Source organism: Bubalus bubalis, chromosome 3 (genome assembly GCF_019923935.1).
Source record: "Bubalus bubalis isolate 160015118507 breed Murrah chromosome 3, NDDB_SH_1, whole genome shotgun sequence".
Taxonomy (NCBI): Eukaryota; Metazoa; Chordata; class Mammalia; order Artiodactyla; family Bovidae; genus Bubalus; species Bubalus bubalis.
In genome coordinates, this window is record NC_059159.1 from 51,853,975 (window position 1) to 51,873,416 (window position 19,442).

At 37.6% G+C, this 19,442-nt stretch overlaps 1 protein-coding gene across 10 annotated transcripts in view; it reads right to left on the bottom strand.

Annotated features, from left to right (window-relative positions):
- Positions 1-19,442, bottom strand: part of BRIP1 (BRCA1 interacting helicase 1) — a 190,514-nt gene that overhangs the window by 50,855 nt on the left and 120,217 nt on the right. For all 10 annotated transcript variants that reach the window (XM_025281165.3, XM_044939611.2, XM_044939612.2 and 7 more), the window contains 2 exons: positions 18,672-18,831; positions 17,609-17,730 (listed from right to left, as the gene is read on the bottom strand). In XM_025281165.3, the coding sequence (XP_025136950.1) occupies positions 17,609-17,730; positions 18,672-18,831 (282 nt within the window). The remainder of the gene's footprint in view (positions 1-17,608; positions 17,731-18,671; positions 18,832-19,442) is intronic.

Sequence of the window (19,442 nt, forward strand, 5' to 3'; positions counted from 1 at the left end):
CACTTGGGTCAACTCTCTCTCAAGGCACTTAACCTATACTACTCAATATAAGTACACATTATTTTAAGTGACTCAAAAGTTTCTTCAGCTTATGGAGTGGCCATTTTTTCATTAAATATCAATGAAAATATGTACATTGGCAGCAGACACATAGAAACCAGTGTTCAGTTTTGAAACATACCTTTTTTCTAAATGACTTCTGCAATTGATCTTAATTTTTCTGAAAAATCATAACTAACATTAGCACTCCTAATATCCTTCAAAATTCTTTTTGATCACTTTGCAACCTATGTGCTGTATTTGAATAGAACTATATAAAACATGTTAGTGGTGTAATCTACAGAATGAGTACATGATTGTCCTCTATTAGTCTAAATATTATTTCTTACATATATCTTACAATCTAGAGCTTCCCTTGTTAAAGTTGCATACAAGAACCAAATACTATGAATAAAACCCTTCTAGCATTAACAACCAACAAAATGAAATATTGTCTTACATAAGAGAGCAACATGAGACTTGAAGTGGAACCCTAGGCTCTTAAAGGAAAGTGCCAATATTGAGAGGTTTTGTTAAGAGGGATGAGTAGTGCTGCAATCAGCAAGTATTAGCAACCTGTACCTATTCCTAAACAACATTCTAAGATAAAGAGGTCTCTCATGGAAGAAGCTTGTGGATACAAAACTAAGCACTGAGACCATGGGAGGATGGCACAAAGGTTTAGTGGCAATGGCTGGCATAGGAAGTAGAAGCTAATCCTAGTGAGAGGAGGCTCAGATTCAGATACTTAAATGCTGTGATCTTTAAAGATGAGCACAAGCAAGACAAAATGTGCACATAAGAAAAAGATTACATGAACATTAGAAAACTCTGGAAATATATTTAAAACTCTGTTTATTACCTCTATAGCCCAACAAATGAGTCTTTATACTTTTGCCATCTAGACTTTTATTATTCAGTTCAGTCACTCAGTCATGTCTGACTCTTTACAACCCCCTGCACTGCAGCACACCAAGCTTTCCTGTCCATCAACAACTCCCTGAGGTGCTCAAACTCATGTCCATCAAGTCAGTGATGCCATCCAACCATCTCATACTCTGTTTTCCTCTTCTCCTCCTGCCTTCAATCTTTCCCAGCATCAGGGTCTTTTCTAATGAGTCAGTTCTTCGTATCAGGTGGCCAAAGTATTGGAGTTTCAGCTTCAGCATCAGTCCTTCCAATGGATATTTAGGACTGATTACCTTGAGGAATGACTGGTTTGATCTCCTTGTGGTCCAAGGGAGTTTCAAGAGTCTTTTCCAACATCACAGTTCAAAAGCATCAATTCTTTGGTGCACAGCTTTCTTTATGGTCCAACTCTCACACCCATACATGACTACTAGAAAAATCACAGCTTGGACGAGATGACTTTCGTCGACAAAGTAATGTCTCTGCTTCTTAATATGCTGTCTATGTTGGTCATAGCTTTTCTTCCAAGGAGCAAGTGTCTTTTAATTTCATGGCTGCATTCACCATTTGCAGTGATTTTGGAGCCCAAGAAAACAGTCTCTCACTGTTTCCATGGTTTCCCCATCTACTTGCCATGAAGTGATGGGACCAGATACCATGATCTTTGTTTTTTGAATGTTGAGTTTTAAGCCACCTTTTTTCACTCTCCTCTTTCACTTTCATTAAGAGGCTCTTTAGTTCCTCTTCACTTTCTGCCATAAGGGTGGTGTCATCTGCATATCTGAGGTTGATATTTCTCCTGGCAATCTTGATTCCAGCTTGTGCTTCATCCAGCCGGCATTGTGCATGATGTACTCTGCATGTAAGTTAAACAAACAGGGTGACAATATACAGCCTTGATGTACTCCTTTCCTGATTTGGAACCAGTCTGTTGTTCCATGTCTAGATCTAACTGTTGCTTCCTGACCTGCATACAGATTTCTCAGGTGGTCTGGTATTCCCATCTCTTTAAAGGATTTCCCACAGTTTGTTGTGATCCACACAGTCAAAGGCTTTGGCCTAGTCAATAAAACAGAAGTAGATGTTTTTCTGGAACTCTCTTGCTTTTTCTATGATACAATGGATGTTGGCAATTTGCTCTCTGGTTCCTCTGCCTTTTCTAAATCCAGCTTGAACATGTGGAAGTTCTCGGTTCAGGTACTATTGAAGCCTCGCTTGGAGAATTTTGAGCATTACTTTGCTAACGTGTGAGATGAGTGCAACTGTGCGGTAGTTTGAACATTCTTTGGCATTGCCTTTCTTTGGGATTTTTATTATTACATCCAAACATACCTTTCAAACATAAGTGTTAGACTTTGAAAAAACATTTATTATTTTCTACATTTGCAATATTATTGTTAGGAATGTTTGACTCAGAGCTTCTCATATGTGAATGTGTGAGTGTGGAAAGAAAGCACGTGGGTTCGGAGCACTTCAAAATCTCATACTTTGTCTTAGAGAGTAATGAAGACTCTGGTTTCAGGAAGGCAAAGGAATTTTTTCTCTGCCTCTTAAAAATTGAGCCCAAATTAAAAGATAAATAAGAAAGAGAAATAGTTTCATTTTCAATTAAACTAAGACATCTGCTAAATTAAACCCAAATACATGACTGTGAAAAGCATATGGACAAATTACAAATGACTAAGCAGAGAGGTGAAAGTTCAAACCAAAGTACCCCCAGAGCTACTGATAGGAAAGAAGGCAGTTAGGCCAGCAGGAGTCCAGAGAGGCTGAGGAAATGGATGAAAGTGGGAACTACTGGAGGATATGTAACCACAAAGATGAAAGAAGAAAAAAAACAGGAGGAAGATCTGAGACCCAGGAAACTGGAGACCAACACAGAAGACAAGCAAATCAAATTCCTAGGATGACAGTAAAGGGAAGTCTCAGGATATTGGCAGTTAAGAGAGTTTAAAGAGCAGCTTAAGTCTTGATTGAAGGAGGAGACTGGAAGGCTCCGGAAGAGATATTTTCAGGGGAGGAAAAGAATTGACCTATCACCTGGCAGGTTTCATAGGAAAATTGTATTGAGTGGTGCTACACAGATTTATTGAAGATCTCTTTAAAGAACTTTTTTAAAAAAATAAAAAAGCTGAAGGAAGGAAATCATTTGACTACCGTGAACAATATTTTCATAGTTTTGATAATGTGAATATTGATTATGTATTTAATTTTAAAACCTGTGATAAATGATATTGGGAGGATGTAAAGAAGGGAAAGGTGGAATAAGTGAGCTAAAATCTTCTCTCGTATAGGAAGTAAACAGTTACTGTCTGAAATTGATCAAATAAAGATAAAATATGGAGGTAAATATCAGATGAAATAGATAAAAGAAGTGAAAGTCACTGCTTCTCAGAAGTGGGGGCTGGTAAAGGGGTAAAAGACAAGACGCTATTAATATAAGAAACTATCAACTGCTTTTTATCATACTGATGCAAAAGTAGTTACGGTTTTGCATTATTGAACTTTGCCGTTTGATACCGGTATACATTCTTAAATGTCGTTTTGTTAAACATCATTTCAATTCACATTTCTCGCTTTATGTTGTTTTGATAACGACATTACTTGCTGTTTATTTTTATTTATTTTAGACTACAGAAACGATTTTAGACAAAAAGCAAATTTGAACGATTTTTTATTCAAGTTCAAAATGGGTTGTAAAGCAGAGGTGACAACTCGCAGCATCAACAACGCATTAGGCCCATGAATGACTGATGAACGTACAGTGCAGTGGTGGTTCCAGAAGTTTTGCAAAGGAGATAAAAGTCTTGAAGACGAGAAGCATAGTGGCCAGTCATTGGAAGTTGACAACAACCAACTGAGAGCAATCACCGAAGCTGATTCTCTTACACCTATATGAGAAACTGCTGATGAACTCAATGTTGACCATTCTAAGGTCATTTGGCATTTGAAGCAAATTGGAAAGGTGAAAAAGCTTGATAAGCGGGTGCCTCATGAGCTGACTGAAAATCAAAAAAAATCGTTGTTTTGAAGTGTTGTCTTTTTTTATTCTACACAACAAGCAATTTCTCAGATTGTGACCTGTGATGAAAAGTGGATTTTATATGACAACCAGCAACGTCAGTGGTTGGACTGAGAAGAAGCTCCAAAGCACTTTCCAAAGCCAAATATGCACCTAAAACAGGTCATGGTCACTGGTGGTCTGCTGCTGGTCTGACCCACTACAGCTTTCTGGATCTCGGCAAAAGATCACATCTGAGAAGTATGCTCAGCAAATTGATGAGATGCACCAAAAACTGCAATGCCTGCAGCTAGTACTGGTCAAAAGAATAGGCCCATTCTTCTCCATGACAATGCCCAACTGCACGGCACACAACCAACGCTTCAAAACTTGAAGACCAATTCTTGGGCTACGAAGTTTGGCCTCAACCACCATATTCACCTAACCTCTTGCCAACCAACTACCATTTCTTCAAGCATCTCAACAACTTTTTGTAGGGGAAACACTTCCACAACCAGCAAGATGCAAAAAATGCTTTCCAAAAGTTCATTGAATCCTGAAGCATGGATTTTTATGCTACAGGAACAAACAAACTTATTTCTCTTTGCAAAATGTGTTGATTGTAATGGTTCCTGCTTTGATTAATAAAGATGTATCTGAGCCTAGTTAAGATTTAAAATTCATGGTTCGAGGCCACAATTACTTTTGTACTGCTGTTGCTACTGCTAAGTCACTTCAGTTGTGTGTGACTCTGTGTGACCCCATAGACAGCAACCCACCAGGCTCCCCCGTCCCTGGGATTCTCCAGGCAAGAACACGGGAGTGGGTTGCCATTTCCTTCTCCAATGCATGAAAGTGAAAAGTGAAAGTGAAGTCACTCAGTCGTGTCTGACTCTTAGCGACCCCATGGACTGCAGCCTACCAGGCTCCTCCATCCATGGGATTTTCCAGGCAAGAGTACTGGAGTCGGGTGCTACTGCCTTCTCCGCTAACCTAATATAAATCAGGCTCTTAGTAAAAGCTTGACTGGATTTTTTTTCAACTTGCTAAAAAAAGTAATTAAAAAACAAATGCAGATTGACCATTTTAATTCATGGCATACACTTGTATATTTCACTATATATAGCAAGGGTATTCAACTGAGAGTGATTTTATCTACCAGAAGATACTGGCAGTATTGAAGACATTTTTGGCTGTCATAACTGGTGGGGGAGAAGGGCTTGCTGCTGGCATGTAGTCCAGAGATGCAGTTAAACATCCTACAATGCACAGGGCATCGCTCACAACAAAGAATTATCCCCAAATGACAATAGTGCCAAGCTTCAGAGACTCTATTAAGCAACTGTAAAGAACAAACCTGATAATTTTGATGCAATAGAAAATTATACTATGACTTAATATATACTTGACTATATTCCCTAGCACACTGGGCTGCTGCTGCTAAGTCACTTCAGTCGTGTCCAACTCTGTGCGACCCCATAGACGGCTGCCCACCAGGTTCCTCCATCCCTGGGATTCTCCAGGCAACAATACTGGAGTGGGTTGTCATCTCCTTCCCCAGGGGATCTTTCCAATCCAGGGATTGAACCTGCATCTCCTGTGCCTCCTCCACTGACAGGCAAATTCTTTATCACTGAGTCAACCTGGGAGGTTTTATAATTGGGAAACAAACAAACAAACAAGTGACACCCTCATCTAAAGCCCATCTCATATCTGCACCCTGTAGGGTTTAAGAGAATCTACAAAGTAAACTGATTAAAATCCACTATAACTAAACTGGTCTGATGGAAAAAAATTAAAATTATATTCAGAGAAGTTAATTCCACCACTTCCCTTGAGGTGGTGCTGCTGACTATGCTCTGTGCCAACAGAAGTCGAGTCAATCAACCTTACAAGTCCCCAGGGTGATAAATTTACGTTTAAAACTTTCAACCTGCCATGAAAGGAAAAGTAAAATATAAAGGTTTAAAATAGCTTGTTCTCACCAAAGAACAAGATAAACACAGGAAAAGCACTTCAGAATTTTTCAAAAAACAAAGCTTTTAAAAAACTTTTTTAATTATCCAAAGGTTTAACTTCTAGCGATATTCAGGCATGGCTTTTTTTCCGAAGAAAATACAATGATATGAGTATTGGAAGAAAAGGCTATCAACCAGACTTATTGAAAATTTTGTGATTTTTAAATGATTCTTCCCCCAAACTCAAAATATTCCTTTAAGAAATATGGGAAATTTTTTAATACCTCAGCAGTTCATCCATTTATTTTATGTCTTAATTTTTGTTTTTCAGGAGGGATGGGAACAAAGTTTGGTTATCTCATTTTTCTCTGTGCAAGGCAAATTATAAGTTGTCAATGTAGGTGGAATAATTAGGCATAAACTAGATTTCAATTTTTGAATTTCAAGGTTTACTTACAATCTGCTTTAATACTTTTGGCCAAACTACCTTAAAAGAAAAAAAAAAAAAAAAAAGCTGGAAAAAAGTTTTCTGAATAGGAAAAAACAGTTTCAGTAATGAGGATAAACTTATTCTAGACATTCAGAAGTGACTAGGTTTTTCTTCCATATCTGTGATTTGGCCTAAATGTTTCCAACAATTCCAACAGCAAGCTGCTGGACTCCTAAATGTTAGAGTTTAAGCCTTTTAAGTTTATATACACAGCCATTTCCCCTGAGTAACCACATATTATCATCAAGGTTAGATACAGGTGGGTTTCTGTATCAGATGCTATATTATACAACTCCACTACATTCTGACTTCAGACTATTCCTGGATCTGGTTTCCCATAGCTTAGAATAAAGTCTCAAATCCTTAAAATGCCACACAGGGCTCTAAATGATTTGGCTCTCTGAATAAGTCTCCCAGCCTCAATTCACATACCATTCTCCCCAACTCACTCTCTACCTCCACTTCTTTCAATTCCTGGGAATAGCTATCATCTTTCCCACCTGAGGGCCTTAGCATATGCTGTTCTATCTGCTGAGAATACTCTTATCCATTCTGCTGAACTACATAACTCCTAGCCTTCTTTCCTATGTCAGATTAAATATCACTTTCTCAGGAAGTCTTTATTTTACCCCCAAAGACTAGGTCAGGATCCTGTTATACATTCTCATAGTTCCTGTGACTTTTTTCTTACAGCCTTCATCACAACTGTAATTAAGTGTTTCTTTATTATTTTAATTTCAGCATTCCTCACTAGACTGTAAGTTCCATGAAACAAGGGGCTATAATCTCTGAGTGTATCACCGTGTCACCAGTCTATAAAGTACCTGATACTCTAGCCAGATATTAAAAAAAATAACTGTTTCACTATTCTGAATAGTCTTAATAATTTGAATAGTTTTATAAACTGGCTTTGATGAGGCCATTCCATTTTATCAAATGTATGTATTTTTCAATGTAGACAAGATTCAAATATCGTTTCTCTGGCTCCTCCACCTACTTTACCCAAATCAGCCAAAGTAAATGGATATCTAGCTGGGAGGTGAAAGCTGTTACTCAACTTCACCTTCCCTAAGCATCAGAACACCCAGATCCTATCCAACCAAAACATCCTGTTACACATTCAAGTCCTTTACTACATTACAGACATCATTAAAAATGGCATCTTGTTCATTTTTGCACTATCAGAGATCAGATCAGATCAGATCAGTCGCTCAGTCGTGTCCGACTCTTTGCGACCCCATGAATAGCAGCACGCCAGGCCTCCCTGTCCATCACCAACTCCTGGAGTTCACTGAGACTCACGTCCATCGAGTCAGTGACTATACTTAGTACAAATTGTGACAGTTCGTTAATAAATGAATAAATGAATGCTAAAACACTAAAGATCATTAACACAATGATGAAAGTGATTCAAAAGGAATATATGAATCTACTCAAAATTACTAGGAAAAGTTTTTGTTTCTGAAATCAAGTTTGTCTTGATATCCCTTGTGTTCCTGCCTTCATTCATCTACTCGGGAATATTCACACTGCTGCCAAAGCAACAAGAATAATGAAGGAACATCATCAATCTACTTAAAAAGAAATATCAGATTCAAGAATTCTAATACTGCCATCATCTCATAATATTTTGACGCTTGAAAGCACTGGTTTACTGTGCATTCAATTTCATTAATGCTGTTATCCTTTAGGGCAAGCAATGGATAATAGCCCTTTTCTGAGGTTTATAAAACTGCCAAGAATGCATGGAAGCTTATAAATTTATGTGTGTTTGTTAAAAAGTCAATAATTCAACAAAATTAAAGTAGATGCTGGTATTTTTCAATCATTAATGTAATTTTTCCAAGTTGATTAAAAAATAATATACTTAAATAGTTCAGTTCAGTTACCTTCAGGACTAAAAGAAGTTTCCTAAATGAAAAAAGGAATTCATAATGATTATCATATGCCAATACTAAGATCACCAACTGAATTTTAAATAGTTTTCAAATGAACTCTAGCTTGTTAATGCAACATACTATATTACTAAAGCAAAATAATACACAAATATAAAATTTATTATCTCAGTTAATCATTGTTCTGATACTGCTTTTCTGATACTGCATATTATCATCAAATTTTATTAAACTTATTGTAGAAGTCTAAGATACCAACTTGAACATTTTTAAAGCATAAAATTTTTTAGGTACATGCCATGGTTTCATGAATTTTTCTTCAGAGGAAAAAGGCACAATACCCATGAAGGGAGAATATTTTTTATACTATTAAACTGTGTTAAGGATAAAAATGTAAATAAATGCAAATAAAATGGAACTTAAAAATCTAAATACTGTACCTTATAACATCTCACAAATTATGACCATGCCACCAGTTTGAGATGTGGATGCCTGAATTATAAAGTTGAAGGCTGTTTTAAGTTTTTAGATCATACTAATTGGCCAAAGGATTTGCTTTAGATACCCACTGAAAGGGCAGCGTTGTTATACTGTGACTTAATTGCATTAAAAGAAAACAACTTTTCTTTCAGTTATTTTTCCACCACCATCTAATAATATAAAGGTCTTGGTTCACTCTCCTGCCCCTCAAATACTTTGCTTTAGTGCACAGAAAGTTTTCTTTTCAGCTATTACACGATTAAGTATGTCCTTATAGAATGATCAGAAGCATCTGCGAAAGGTGGAAGTGAAAAAAATCCTCACTGGGAAAGTTAGCTTAATGCGTGCCCTTCAGAGTGGCCCATTATCAACATTTCATAGTGGGTTTCTTTATTTTCAGGTCCCTAAGGTATGTGCTATAAATTATGACTTGAACTAAACAAGTCACACTTGGCTCCAAAATGAAATTTTCCTACCTCTACTTTCTAGTCCCCAAGGTGGGAAGAGGAAATCCTGGTCACAGCCAAAGAAGTCATATTTTTGGCTCTAACATACATTTTCCTGTTTCTCTAAAAGCCAAACTCCGCAACTGAGACTACAAGAGTCTTAAGTTAGTATTTTAAACTATATTTTAATTTTTACTTCCATAATCTGTCTCAAATTTAAGAAAAAAAATTTAGTATCATAAAATTAATGTCATTGCCTTCTTTTTCCCACTCAGATCACTTTTGTAACTCAGACACTGACCTTAACTCTTTAAAATATGAATTCAAATTCAAATGAAACAATAGAGAAAATAAGGCAGAAATAGATTGTTTCATTTTCATAAGATAAAATACTTCAGATGTTCATTTATAAATAATTTCTACTTATTTTGCATGGTAGATTAAGTATTAATGTAAAAGAAAACTGAAAAGTCCTAATTTATGGTCCAGTAATTTGAAGTATTGTTTTAGGTTTGGAAGAACCATTTACGGAAATCATTTAATTCATCATCTCATTTTATAGAAAATAAATGGCAGACAGAGCCTGGGGTGATTCCCAGAGAGTATAACCCTCTGACCTTGAGTGTGAGCAGAACCTGTGACTTGCTTCTGGCCAACAGAATATGGCAAGAGCAATGGGGTAGTCACTCCCTTGATCAGACCATGTTATAAGGTAAAGGTGTGGAAGTTACTCCTCTTATGTTGTTGTATGATTCCATCTTAGGAGACTGGAGCTAGACAGTATCTTGTCGGCCTTGAAGAAGTAACCTGACATTCTGTGAGAGGGCTTGTAAGGCGACCACACAACAAGGAATTCCAAGCAGCCTGCAGGGCATGAGAGCAGCTCTTGGCTGGATCAGTCCTACCGCTATAAGCAACTGAATTCTGCCAACATAGTAAATGAGCTTGGAAGAAGATCCCAAGATCCAGATGAGAAAGCAGCCCAGCTGGCACACTGATTGCTGTTTTGTGGAACCATAAGCAGAGGACCCAGCTAAGCCATGCCCACACTCCTGACCCATGGAAACTGTGACGTAAGAAATGTGTGTTGTTTTAAGTCACTATGTTTGTGGTAATTTGTAACAGGGCAATAGAACACTAATACAAATAGGGCCACTATAATCAATATACCCTCTCTATTAACATATTCTACTATGTGTTAGATAGGCTGTAAAATACTAGTGGAATTGAGTACTACCTTCATAACACCTTTAATGATTTATGATGTAACAACACACTGTACTGCCTTATTATGTTACATATGAATGTATACTACTGTCCTACTCATCATCTAATAATGATCACTATCATTATCATGCCTTAATTAGAGTCTAGGAATGAAGGACTGTTTTTCTTTTTTTTAATGTTAAGTAAAATAAGCAACAAAACCAAATACTATTTTGATAACTTATTTAAAATGTACTTAAATTTAGTTTTGGGCTTCCCTGGTAGCTCGGTTGGTAAAGAATCCGCCTGCAATGCAGGAGACCTTGGTTCAATATCCGGATCAGGAAGATCCCCTGGAGAAGGGATAGGGTACCCACTCATTATTCCTGGGCTTCCCTAGTGGCTCAGATGGTAAAGAATCTGCCTGCAGTGCAGGAGATCTGGATTCAATCCCTGTGTCAGGAAGATCCCCTGGAGGAGGGCATGGTAACCGATTCCAGTATTCTTGCCTGGAGAATCCCATGGACAGAGGCGCCTGGTGGGTTACAGTCCATGGGGTTGCAAAGAGTTGGACATGACTGAGTGACTAAGCACACACAAATTTAGTTTTAATTAATTTTGCTTTAACAAATATTTACTAGTTATAATAAATATATTTAAATATAAAAGTATATATTTAAGATTTAAACTATATTAAAAAATAAACATTTGAAACAGGAGGAAAGAGAGCAGGGCACAACCTTTGCAAGAATGACATAGCCTGAGGGCCCAACATAAAATGATGATTAAAACCAACTATGTCCAAGATGGCAGACAAGTCAGTTTTAACTAGACCGTGATCCTTAGTATATGCTCACTATAACACATCAGCAAGCTAAATGACATACCCAGAGGCACCATGACAGTTCCAAGGCTGACCATCAAAGATCAAAAAGCGAGCAGTGGCCCAATTCCTGGAAATCTCCGTTTCTTCCCCTACTCCGTTTCTTCCCCTAAATGATTGGAATAATCCACCCATTCATTAGCCTACGAAATTATCCAGCTCATGAAAGCTAACCATACCACATTTCAAGGTCACAGTCACCCTCTGCAATGGCCCACACTCCGTCCGTGAAGTATTTCTCTCTGAATTAATCCACTTCTTACCTATCACTTTGTCTCTCACTGAATTCTTTCTGCAATGAGACATCAAAAACCTGAGATTCATCAGGTCCTAAAACCAGGTCTGTGAACTCACTTGGAAGACTGTGGGTCTTGGCCAGGTTCAAGTCCCAGCCACGTGGATTAGAGTACCAAACTGGGTTTTAGCTTGGTTTGAGTCCCAGCTTTGTGGGTTCAATTCCCAAGCAGGGTTTTGGATGGGTTCGAGTCCTGGCACACGGGTTCAAGTCCCAGCCTGAGGTAAATGGTTTTATATCTAATCCTTAATTAAACTAATTTACTGAACACTCAATATAGTCCAAGGCAATATTTAAGTGTGGAAACAAAGATAGTTAAGAAATTGTCCTTATCTTTGAGGAACCCCATCAAACAGACTATAAATCATATTTATAAACACTAAAATATAACAGAGAAGGAAATGACTATCACTCCAGTATTCTTGCCAGGAGAATTCCATGGACAGAGGAGCCTGGTGGGCTACAGTCCATGGGGTTGCAAATAATCGGACACAACCAAGTGACTAACACACACACAAAATACACTATAATGAAGACAGTGTAAATACGTGTTTTCAGTTCAGTTCAGAAGCTCAGTTGTGTCCTACACTTTGCAATCCCATGGACTGCAGCACACCAGGCTTCCCTGTCCATCACCAATTCCTGGAGCTTGCTCAAATTCATAACCATCGAGTCGGTGATGCCATCCAACATCTCATCCTTTGTCATCCCCTTCTTCTCCTGCCTTCAGTCTTTCCCAGGATCAGGGTCTTTTCCAGTGAGTCAGTTCTTCGCATCAGGTGGCCAAAGTTTCAGCTTTGGAGTTTCAGCTTCAACATCAGTTCTTCCAATGAATATTCAGGACTGATTTCCTTGAGGACTGACTGGTTGGATCTCCTGGCAGTCCAAGGGACTCTCAAGAGTCTTCTCCAACACCATAGTTCAAAAGCATCAATTCTTTAGTGCTCAGCTTTCTTTATGGTCCAACTCTCACATCCATACATGACCACTGGAAAAACCATAGCTTTGCCTAGATGGACCTTTGTCCACAAAGTAATGTCTCTGCTGTTCATAACCCAGGGATTGAACCCAGGTATCCCATATGGCAGGCGGATTATTTACCATCTGAGCCAACAGGGAAGTCCAAGAATATTGGAGTGGGTAGCCTCTCCCTTCTCCAGGGGAACTTCTCAACCCAGCAATCGAACTGGGGTCTCCTGCATTGCAGGCAGATTCTTTACCAGTTGAGCTACCAGGGAAGCCCTAAGTATGTACTTTAGGAAGTATAAATAAAAAACATTGATAAACTTACTACATAGGTAAATATAAAAGCCAATATTATTGAACTTTTGTTTTGCAACTTTTTAAAAGGAAAATACATAAAAGAATAATTATAAATTAAGCTAATGGCATACAATGTATAAAGGTGTAATCTGTGTAACAGAAAAAGGGAGAGACAGAGATTAAGATGTTACTTCTAACCCCTAAGGTAACAGTAAGAAAATAACTAAAAAATATATACAAAAGGAGAGAAGGGAATCAAAATACTATACAACAATAAAAAAAAAAAGGCTAAACAAAAAGGAATTGAGGAACAAAAGTCACATAAGACAGGCAGAAAACAGTTAAATGGTAAAACTAAGCCCTTCCTTAAGAATGATTACTTTAACTGGATTAAATTCTCCAATGGAAAGGCAGAGATTGGCAGAATGAATTAAAAAACATAATCCAATAATATGATGTCTACAAGGGACTCATTTTAGATATAAAGAAGCTAGATTCATCTTATAATATATGTAAAAATTTACTCAAAATAGAGCAAATATTTAAATTTGAGAGCTAAAACCGTGAAACTCTTTGAAAAAAACATAAGGGGCAAAGCTGCATGACCATGGATTTGGCAACAGCTTACTAAATATGACACCAAAAGCACAGGCAAAAACAGCAAAACATAATGTGGATTCTATTAAAATTCCAAACTTTTGTATTTTTTATATCCTGACTCATTGGAAAAGACCCTGATCCTGGGAAAGATTGAAGGCAGGAGAAGAAGGGGATGACAGGCTATCTTATATCCTGCCTGCACTGCAGGCAGATATTCTTTACTATCTGAGCCACCAGGGAAGCCATCAGTTCAGTTCAGTTCAGTTCAGTCTCTCAGTCGCAGCACGCCAGGCCTCCCTGTCCATCACCAACTCCCGGAGTTCACTCAAACTCATGTCCATCAAGTTGGTGATGCCATCCAGCCATCTCATCCTCTGTCGTCCCCTTCTCCTCCTGCCCCCAATCCCTCCCAGCATCAGAGTCTTTTCCAATGAGTCAACTCTTCGCATGAGGTGGCCAAAGTACTGGAGTTTCAGCTTTAGCATCAGTTCTTCCAATGAACACCCAGGACTGATCTCCTTTAGAATGGACTGGTTGGATCTCCTTGCAGTCCAAGGGACTCTCAAGAGTCTTCTCCAACACCACAGTTCAAAAGCATCAATTCTTCGGCGCTCAGCTTTCTTCACAGTCCAACTCTCACATCCATACATGCCCACAGGAAAAACCATAGCCTTGACTAGCCAGACCTTTGTTGGCAAAGTAATGTCTCTGCTTTTGAATATGCTATCTAGGTTGGTCATAACCCTCCTTCCAAGGAGTAAGCGTCTTTTAATTTCATGGCTGCAATCACCATCTGCCGTGATTTTGGAGCCCCCAAAAATAAAGTCTGACACTGTTTCCACTGTTTCCCCATCTATTTCCCATGAAGTGATGGGACCAGATGCCATGATCTTCGTTTTCTGAATGTTAAGCTTTAAACCAACTTTTTCACTCTCCACTTTCACTTTCATCAAGAGGCTTTTTAGTTCCTCTTCTCTTTCTGCCACAAGGGTGCTGTCATCTGCATATCTGAGGTTATTGATATTTCTCCCAGCAATCTTGATTCCAGCTTGTGCTTCTTCCAGCCCAGCATTTCTCGTGATGTACTCTGCATATAATTTAAATAAGCAGGGACAGCCTTGACGTATTCCTTTTCCTATTTGGAACCAGTCTGTTGTTCTATGTCCAGTTCTAACTGTTGCTTCCTGACCTGCATATAGGTGTCTCAAGAAGCAGGTCAGGTGGTCTAGTATTCCCATCTCTTTCAGAAATGTGATCCACACAGTCAAAGGCTTTGGGAAGCCATAAACATGCTTTAATTATTATTATTATTTTTTTTTAAAGGCCAAGACTTCATTTTGGAGTCCTTATTCTTAGCCCTTTATCATATGTAATGCAAAATATCCACCACCCCCCACCCCCAACCACTGTTGACTTAGGGCTTGTGCATGTGACATGCTTTAGGCAACGTGTTAGCTAATGTGACAGAGGTAGGTGTTTGATAATTGCTTAGACAGTCAAGCTTGCCTCCTGCACCTCTGCCATTGCAATGATAACATGTTTTGGCTGGTTTGTTGGTTCACAAAGGATGAGATACATGTACAGCAGAGCTGATCCAGTTGAACTCAACCTATGCTGGTCAAACCATAGCAAGGCAACTAAGCTCAGCTGAAATCATCTATTGCCCACCCCACCTTCATAGATGTTGACCCACAGTGAATGACTGGTGTTTCAAGCCACTGAATTTTAGAATTGTTTGTTAGGAAGGACTGGCCCAGAAATACAGCATCAAGAAATACACTTTCCCTTACAAGTCTTTCCAGTAAAGACTTTTCCTCTTCATCTGTCCCTTGATCCTGCAGCTTAGACTATTCTTGGGTCCACCTACTTGCCCCCTTTTGGAACCACTAGGGAAACGCCTTTAGAATAACCTTCCTCCTCCCTGTGCAGACCTCACTGAAGCTTCTGTGATTTTGCTGTTTTATATAACTAGAGCCACTGGATTTCAGATAAGCACAGACAAGCAAGACCATGACTGAGGAATGTCAGAGCATGTCACTGGTATCTTTTTTTTTGTTTTTCAATGACAGACTGAGATGTTGCCTGGGAAGAACTTATCCTGAGGAAAGAAAGCATTAAGAAGCCCAAGACTGGTGCAATAAACAACACCCAGAATCACAGCTGTTGTGAGAGAGGATAGAGAAAATAGAAGGTAAATGTATTTTTTTTTTCTTCAAAAGTAAACACTACTTAATTTTAAGGATTTTTTTTCAAAGAATAACAAAATAAACAATTATGTTCTCACTATATTTTCTTTCAGTTTGTTTTTTAGTAAAACAAACATTATAGGAAAAGCTAAAGTCACTGGGGACAGGAAAGTCCCTGATAACTAGTTAAGCTAGTTAGTAGCTAATATTAACTAGTTAATAAAGTCCCTGATAACTACCTCCAAAATCATTCCTTTCTCTTCTCATACATAATCACTATTATGAGTTTGATGTGAATCCTTTCAGGGCTTGTTACTTTGTGAGTGTGATATTTAATACAACCCAGTTATTAGCCATAAAGCTATCTCCTTTTCCAGCTCTCAAGGACTCATATATAGGTCCAAGAGTGAAAGATGATACAAGCAAAAGGTGAAAGTGCTAGTTTCAGGGGAAAAAATTTATATTTAAGACATGGGAAGAACGTGTGGTAGAAAGTGTGGGATTCTTTCTGCTTAAACAAAGCAGCATCTGTACAGTAATATAATACTGTAAATATACTCAAGATAAAATGTTAAGACATTCAAAAAAGACAGTACCACTGCTAATAGCAGTCCCATCAACAGCACTTAGCTTCAGCGGAATGAGCATTAATGCCATTGAGGGTGAACCCAACAGTTTTCTTGAGTAGATGTCTACTGTTTCATCATAGTACTAGTCAGAGGCAGCATTCGCCATTTTAGAAAAGGAGCCCTAATGAACGGTCATCAAAACTTTCAGTACTAACACTTGTGGCTGGAGAAAGGCAATGGAAGCCAACAAAGTTACTGAAGACTGAAAGGATTAAATATCCCTTGAGGACTTTCAGAAATATTGAGGAGGACCAGAGGTTAGGAGAGTATAGGAGCTAACTTGAGAAATATTAACATTGTTAATACTATGTAATTCCAAATGTCTAGTAAAATATTATCAATGAAAAAGATAATTACCGAGGGAAAGAACTGTTGCTTTAACATGAGATCCTAACAGGTTGCATCCTGAAAGGGATACAGATTATACTCAATAGAGTCAGAAAACCTTAAGTCTTGGTCTCAGATTCCTAGCACCTTCAAATTCCTGTAGCAATAAAAGAAAATTCTTCCCAATAAAGATAATATCACCCTAGGATTCAAATTATTACAACAAATAGTTTTCAAAAATTTTTAGTGAACAATCAGTGATAGTGAAACAAAACTCCTGTTTCTGGCCAAGGCAGAGTAACTGTCTTAGGAATATTCCTCCCACTGTAAGTAACTGTAAATTGGACAAAATAAATAAAGCAACTGCTTTCAGCGGGGCAGACACAGGGCAGCATAAGACTGTAATCTCAGAGACAAGGGAAATCCATTAGGTGAACTCCATGACTCTCAGTGCTCCTCTGGGTATAATTTTTCAACAATAGCGCAGAACACAGAAGTACAAGCAGAGTTCGGTGGTCCTGCTGAGCTGAAGTGGAAGACAGGAGAACTTGTAGCAGCAAAAATCACTGAAATCTGCAGGACAAGACATGGCATTGAAGAGAAGAAAGGGCCCTAGAATTCCCTGGGGGGTTCTCTGTCAGTCTGTGGCTCAGAGTTTGATAAAACACAGATTGCTGGGGTCTATCTCCAGAGTTTTTGATTCAGGAGCACTGGATGGAACCTGCAAATATGTATTTCTATTACTTGATACTGATGACGCTGATGACACAGGTGGTACTGATGCTCTTGATCCAGTCCTATACTTTGAAAATCATTTGTTTTGAGTAAAAGACAGTGCAGGTTAAAAATAAACCCAAATCTACTAAACCTTTCTCACTCATTCTGAGTCACTAGAGCATTAACATAGAATGTCTGAGGATACAAGAAAAATGTATAGTTAATTTTACACAAAACGAACAACTTCTGTGATAAATACAACTTCTAAGGCTTTGATGGCCTACCTGAAGATCTTTCACATTTGGAAAAGGAATTCCTATTGTTACGACAGCGCGGGCATTATCATCTGAGAAATCCAGACCCTCACTCACTTTACCACGACAAACTGCCACCAGGAGGGCTCCATCTTAAGCAACAGAAAATCAACATTTTTAAAAGCATAATCAAGATTCCCAGAAAATGTCTTATTCTTGTCATTTTGAAAAGATCTGATTATTAACTATAATATCAAATTAAAAAGACTCAAAATTAAAAACTACTGTAAGATAAAGTTTTTAAAGTTCAATGTCTTCAAATAAAACAAAATTACATTTTGACACAACATGGTAGGACCAATTTACAAACTGTGTATCTCCCAGTTAAACTATATAGAAAAACCATGTCAGAGTAATAACCTGCATGTGAACCGAGCAATTGTGAATCAACTGTTTTATCTTTAAAATATCTGAAATTGAGATCACTACCTTTACCACCAGAATGTAAAGTTATCAGAAGGATTTAAAGGACTCTGTATCATTAGATCAATATTATACTGCAAAGTATTTAAAACATACACACACAGAATACTCTGTGCATATCATACAAGGATATTGACAATTATGTTATAGCATCTTTGTGATGTTTCACTGTTTATAAGTTATTATTATTTGCCCTTTCTGTGAAATGTTTTATGGGCATTTTCTAACTTTGAAATTTAGCCTTCAGTTATGTTTACTTTACGCAATTAAATATAAGCACAAAGTATATTTTTGCATAAAAATGTAACCTCCTTCCACTAGTAAGGAAGATATTAATGCATACTCTACCATCTTCTTAGGTAGTGTAAGGAAGTTTATAGGATAATACCTGAAGGCATCCCATTTCTTAAAACTGAACTGGCATCTTCAAGTGAAAGTACTCATAGGAGAACAATTCCAAACAGAAGAATTTCTTTAACTTAATTTTCTTTTCACTCAGAATTATAGAAATAATTTTTGAAAAAAAGGCAATACAAATATAATTCTAACAGCACCAACTTGTCACTTTATGGTAAAAAAATTTTTTCACTATCAAATAATTTCCAATTACCTTTTTCTCCTTTGTACTTGATTGCATCGTAGTATATCTGCAGTAATTCATCAAAATCAATTTTTTCTCCTCCCTGTGGTTCTGCAATGACTGTCTTCACCAACTCCAGATTATGCCATAAGCCAGTAGAGAGCCAACGTTCTTTTAACTTTTCTAATAACTGAAAAGGGGAAAGAAAACATTGAGTTTCTTGTGTATCCAACTGAACAAAACAAAGACAATCTGATTACAACATGACTATGGCAAGAGTATTAACATTTCTGTGTTTTAGTCTAAAAAATGAGGAAAACAATTATACATCATAGAGCTGTGACTGGGTAAATTCATTAACCAATTTAGAAAGCGTTGAATGAGGCCCTGCACACAGTAAGAGCTTCATGGATGGTGACTGCTATGGCTGCTGTTACCATTATTATTGCTTCTAACATTACTGCTGCTACTGCTACTATGTCTATCATTGCTATCTTGGGGATTTCAGAAGCAGGAAAAAAATTACCTCGAAGTTCATAAATTTTAACTTATCTCTAAATCTAAGGTAAAGTTCTTAATATCCTTAATTAAATGAAGATTTTTAAAGATCATCTTACATAGTACATAGGTAGCCACGCTGCTTGAAAATTTGATCATCACTGATAAACTGAATTGAGCAAATATATAAACAGAACCTCAGGCAGCCAATAAGTACAAAACATAAAAGCACAAATGGAACATTTACAAAAACAACCATATGACAGATTACAAAAGGACTTTCAACAAATTTCAAAGAATATC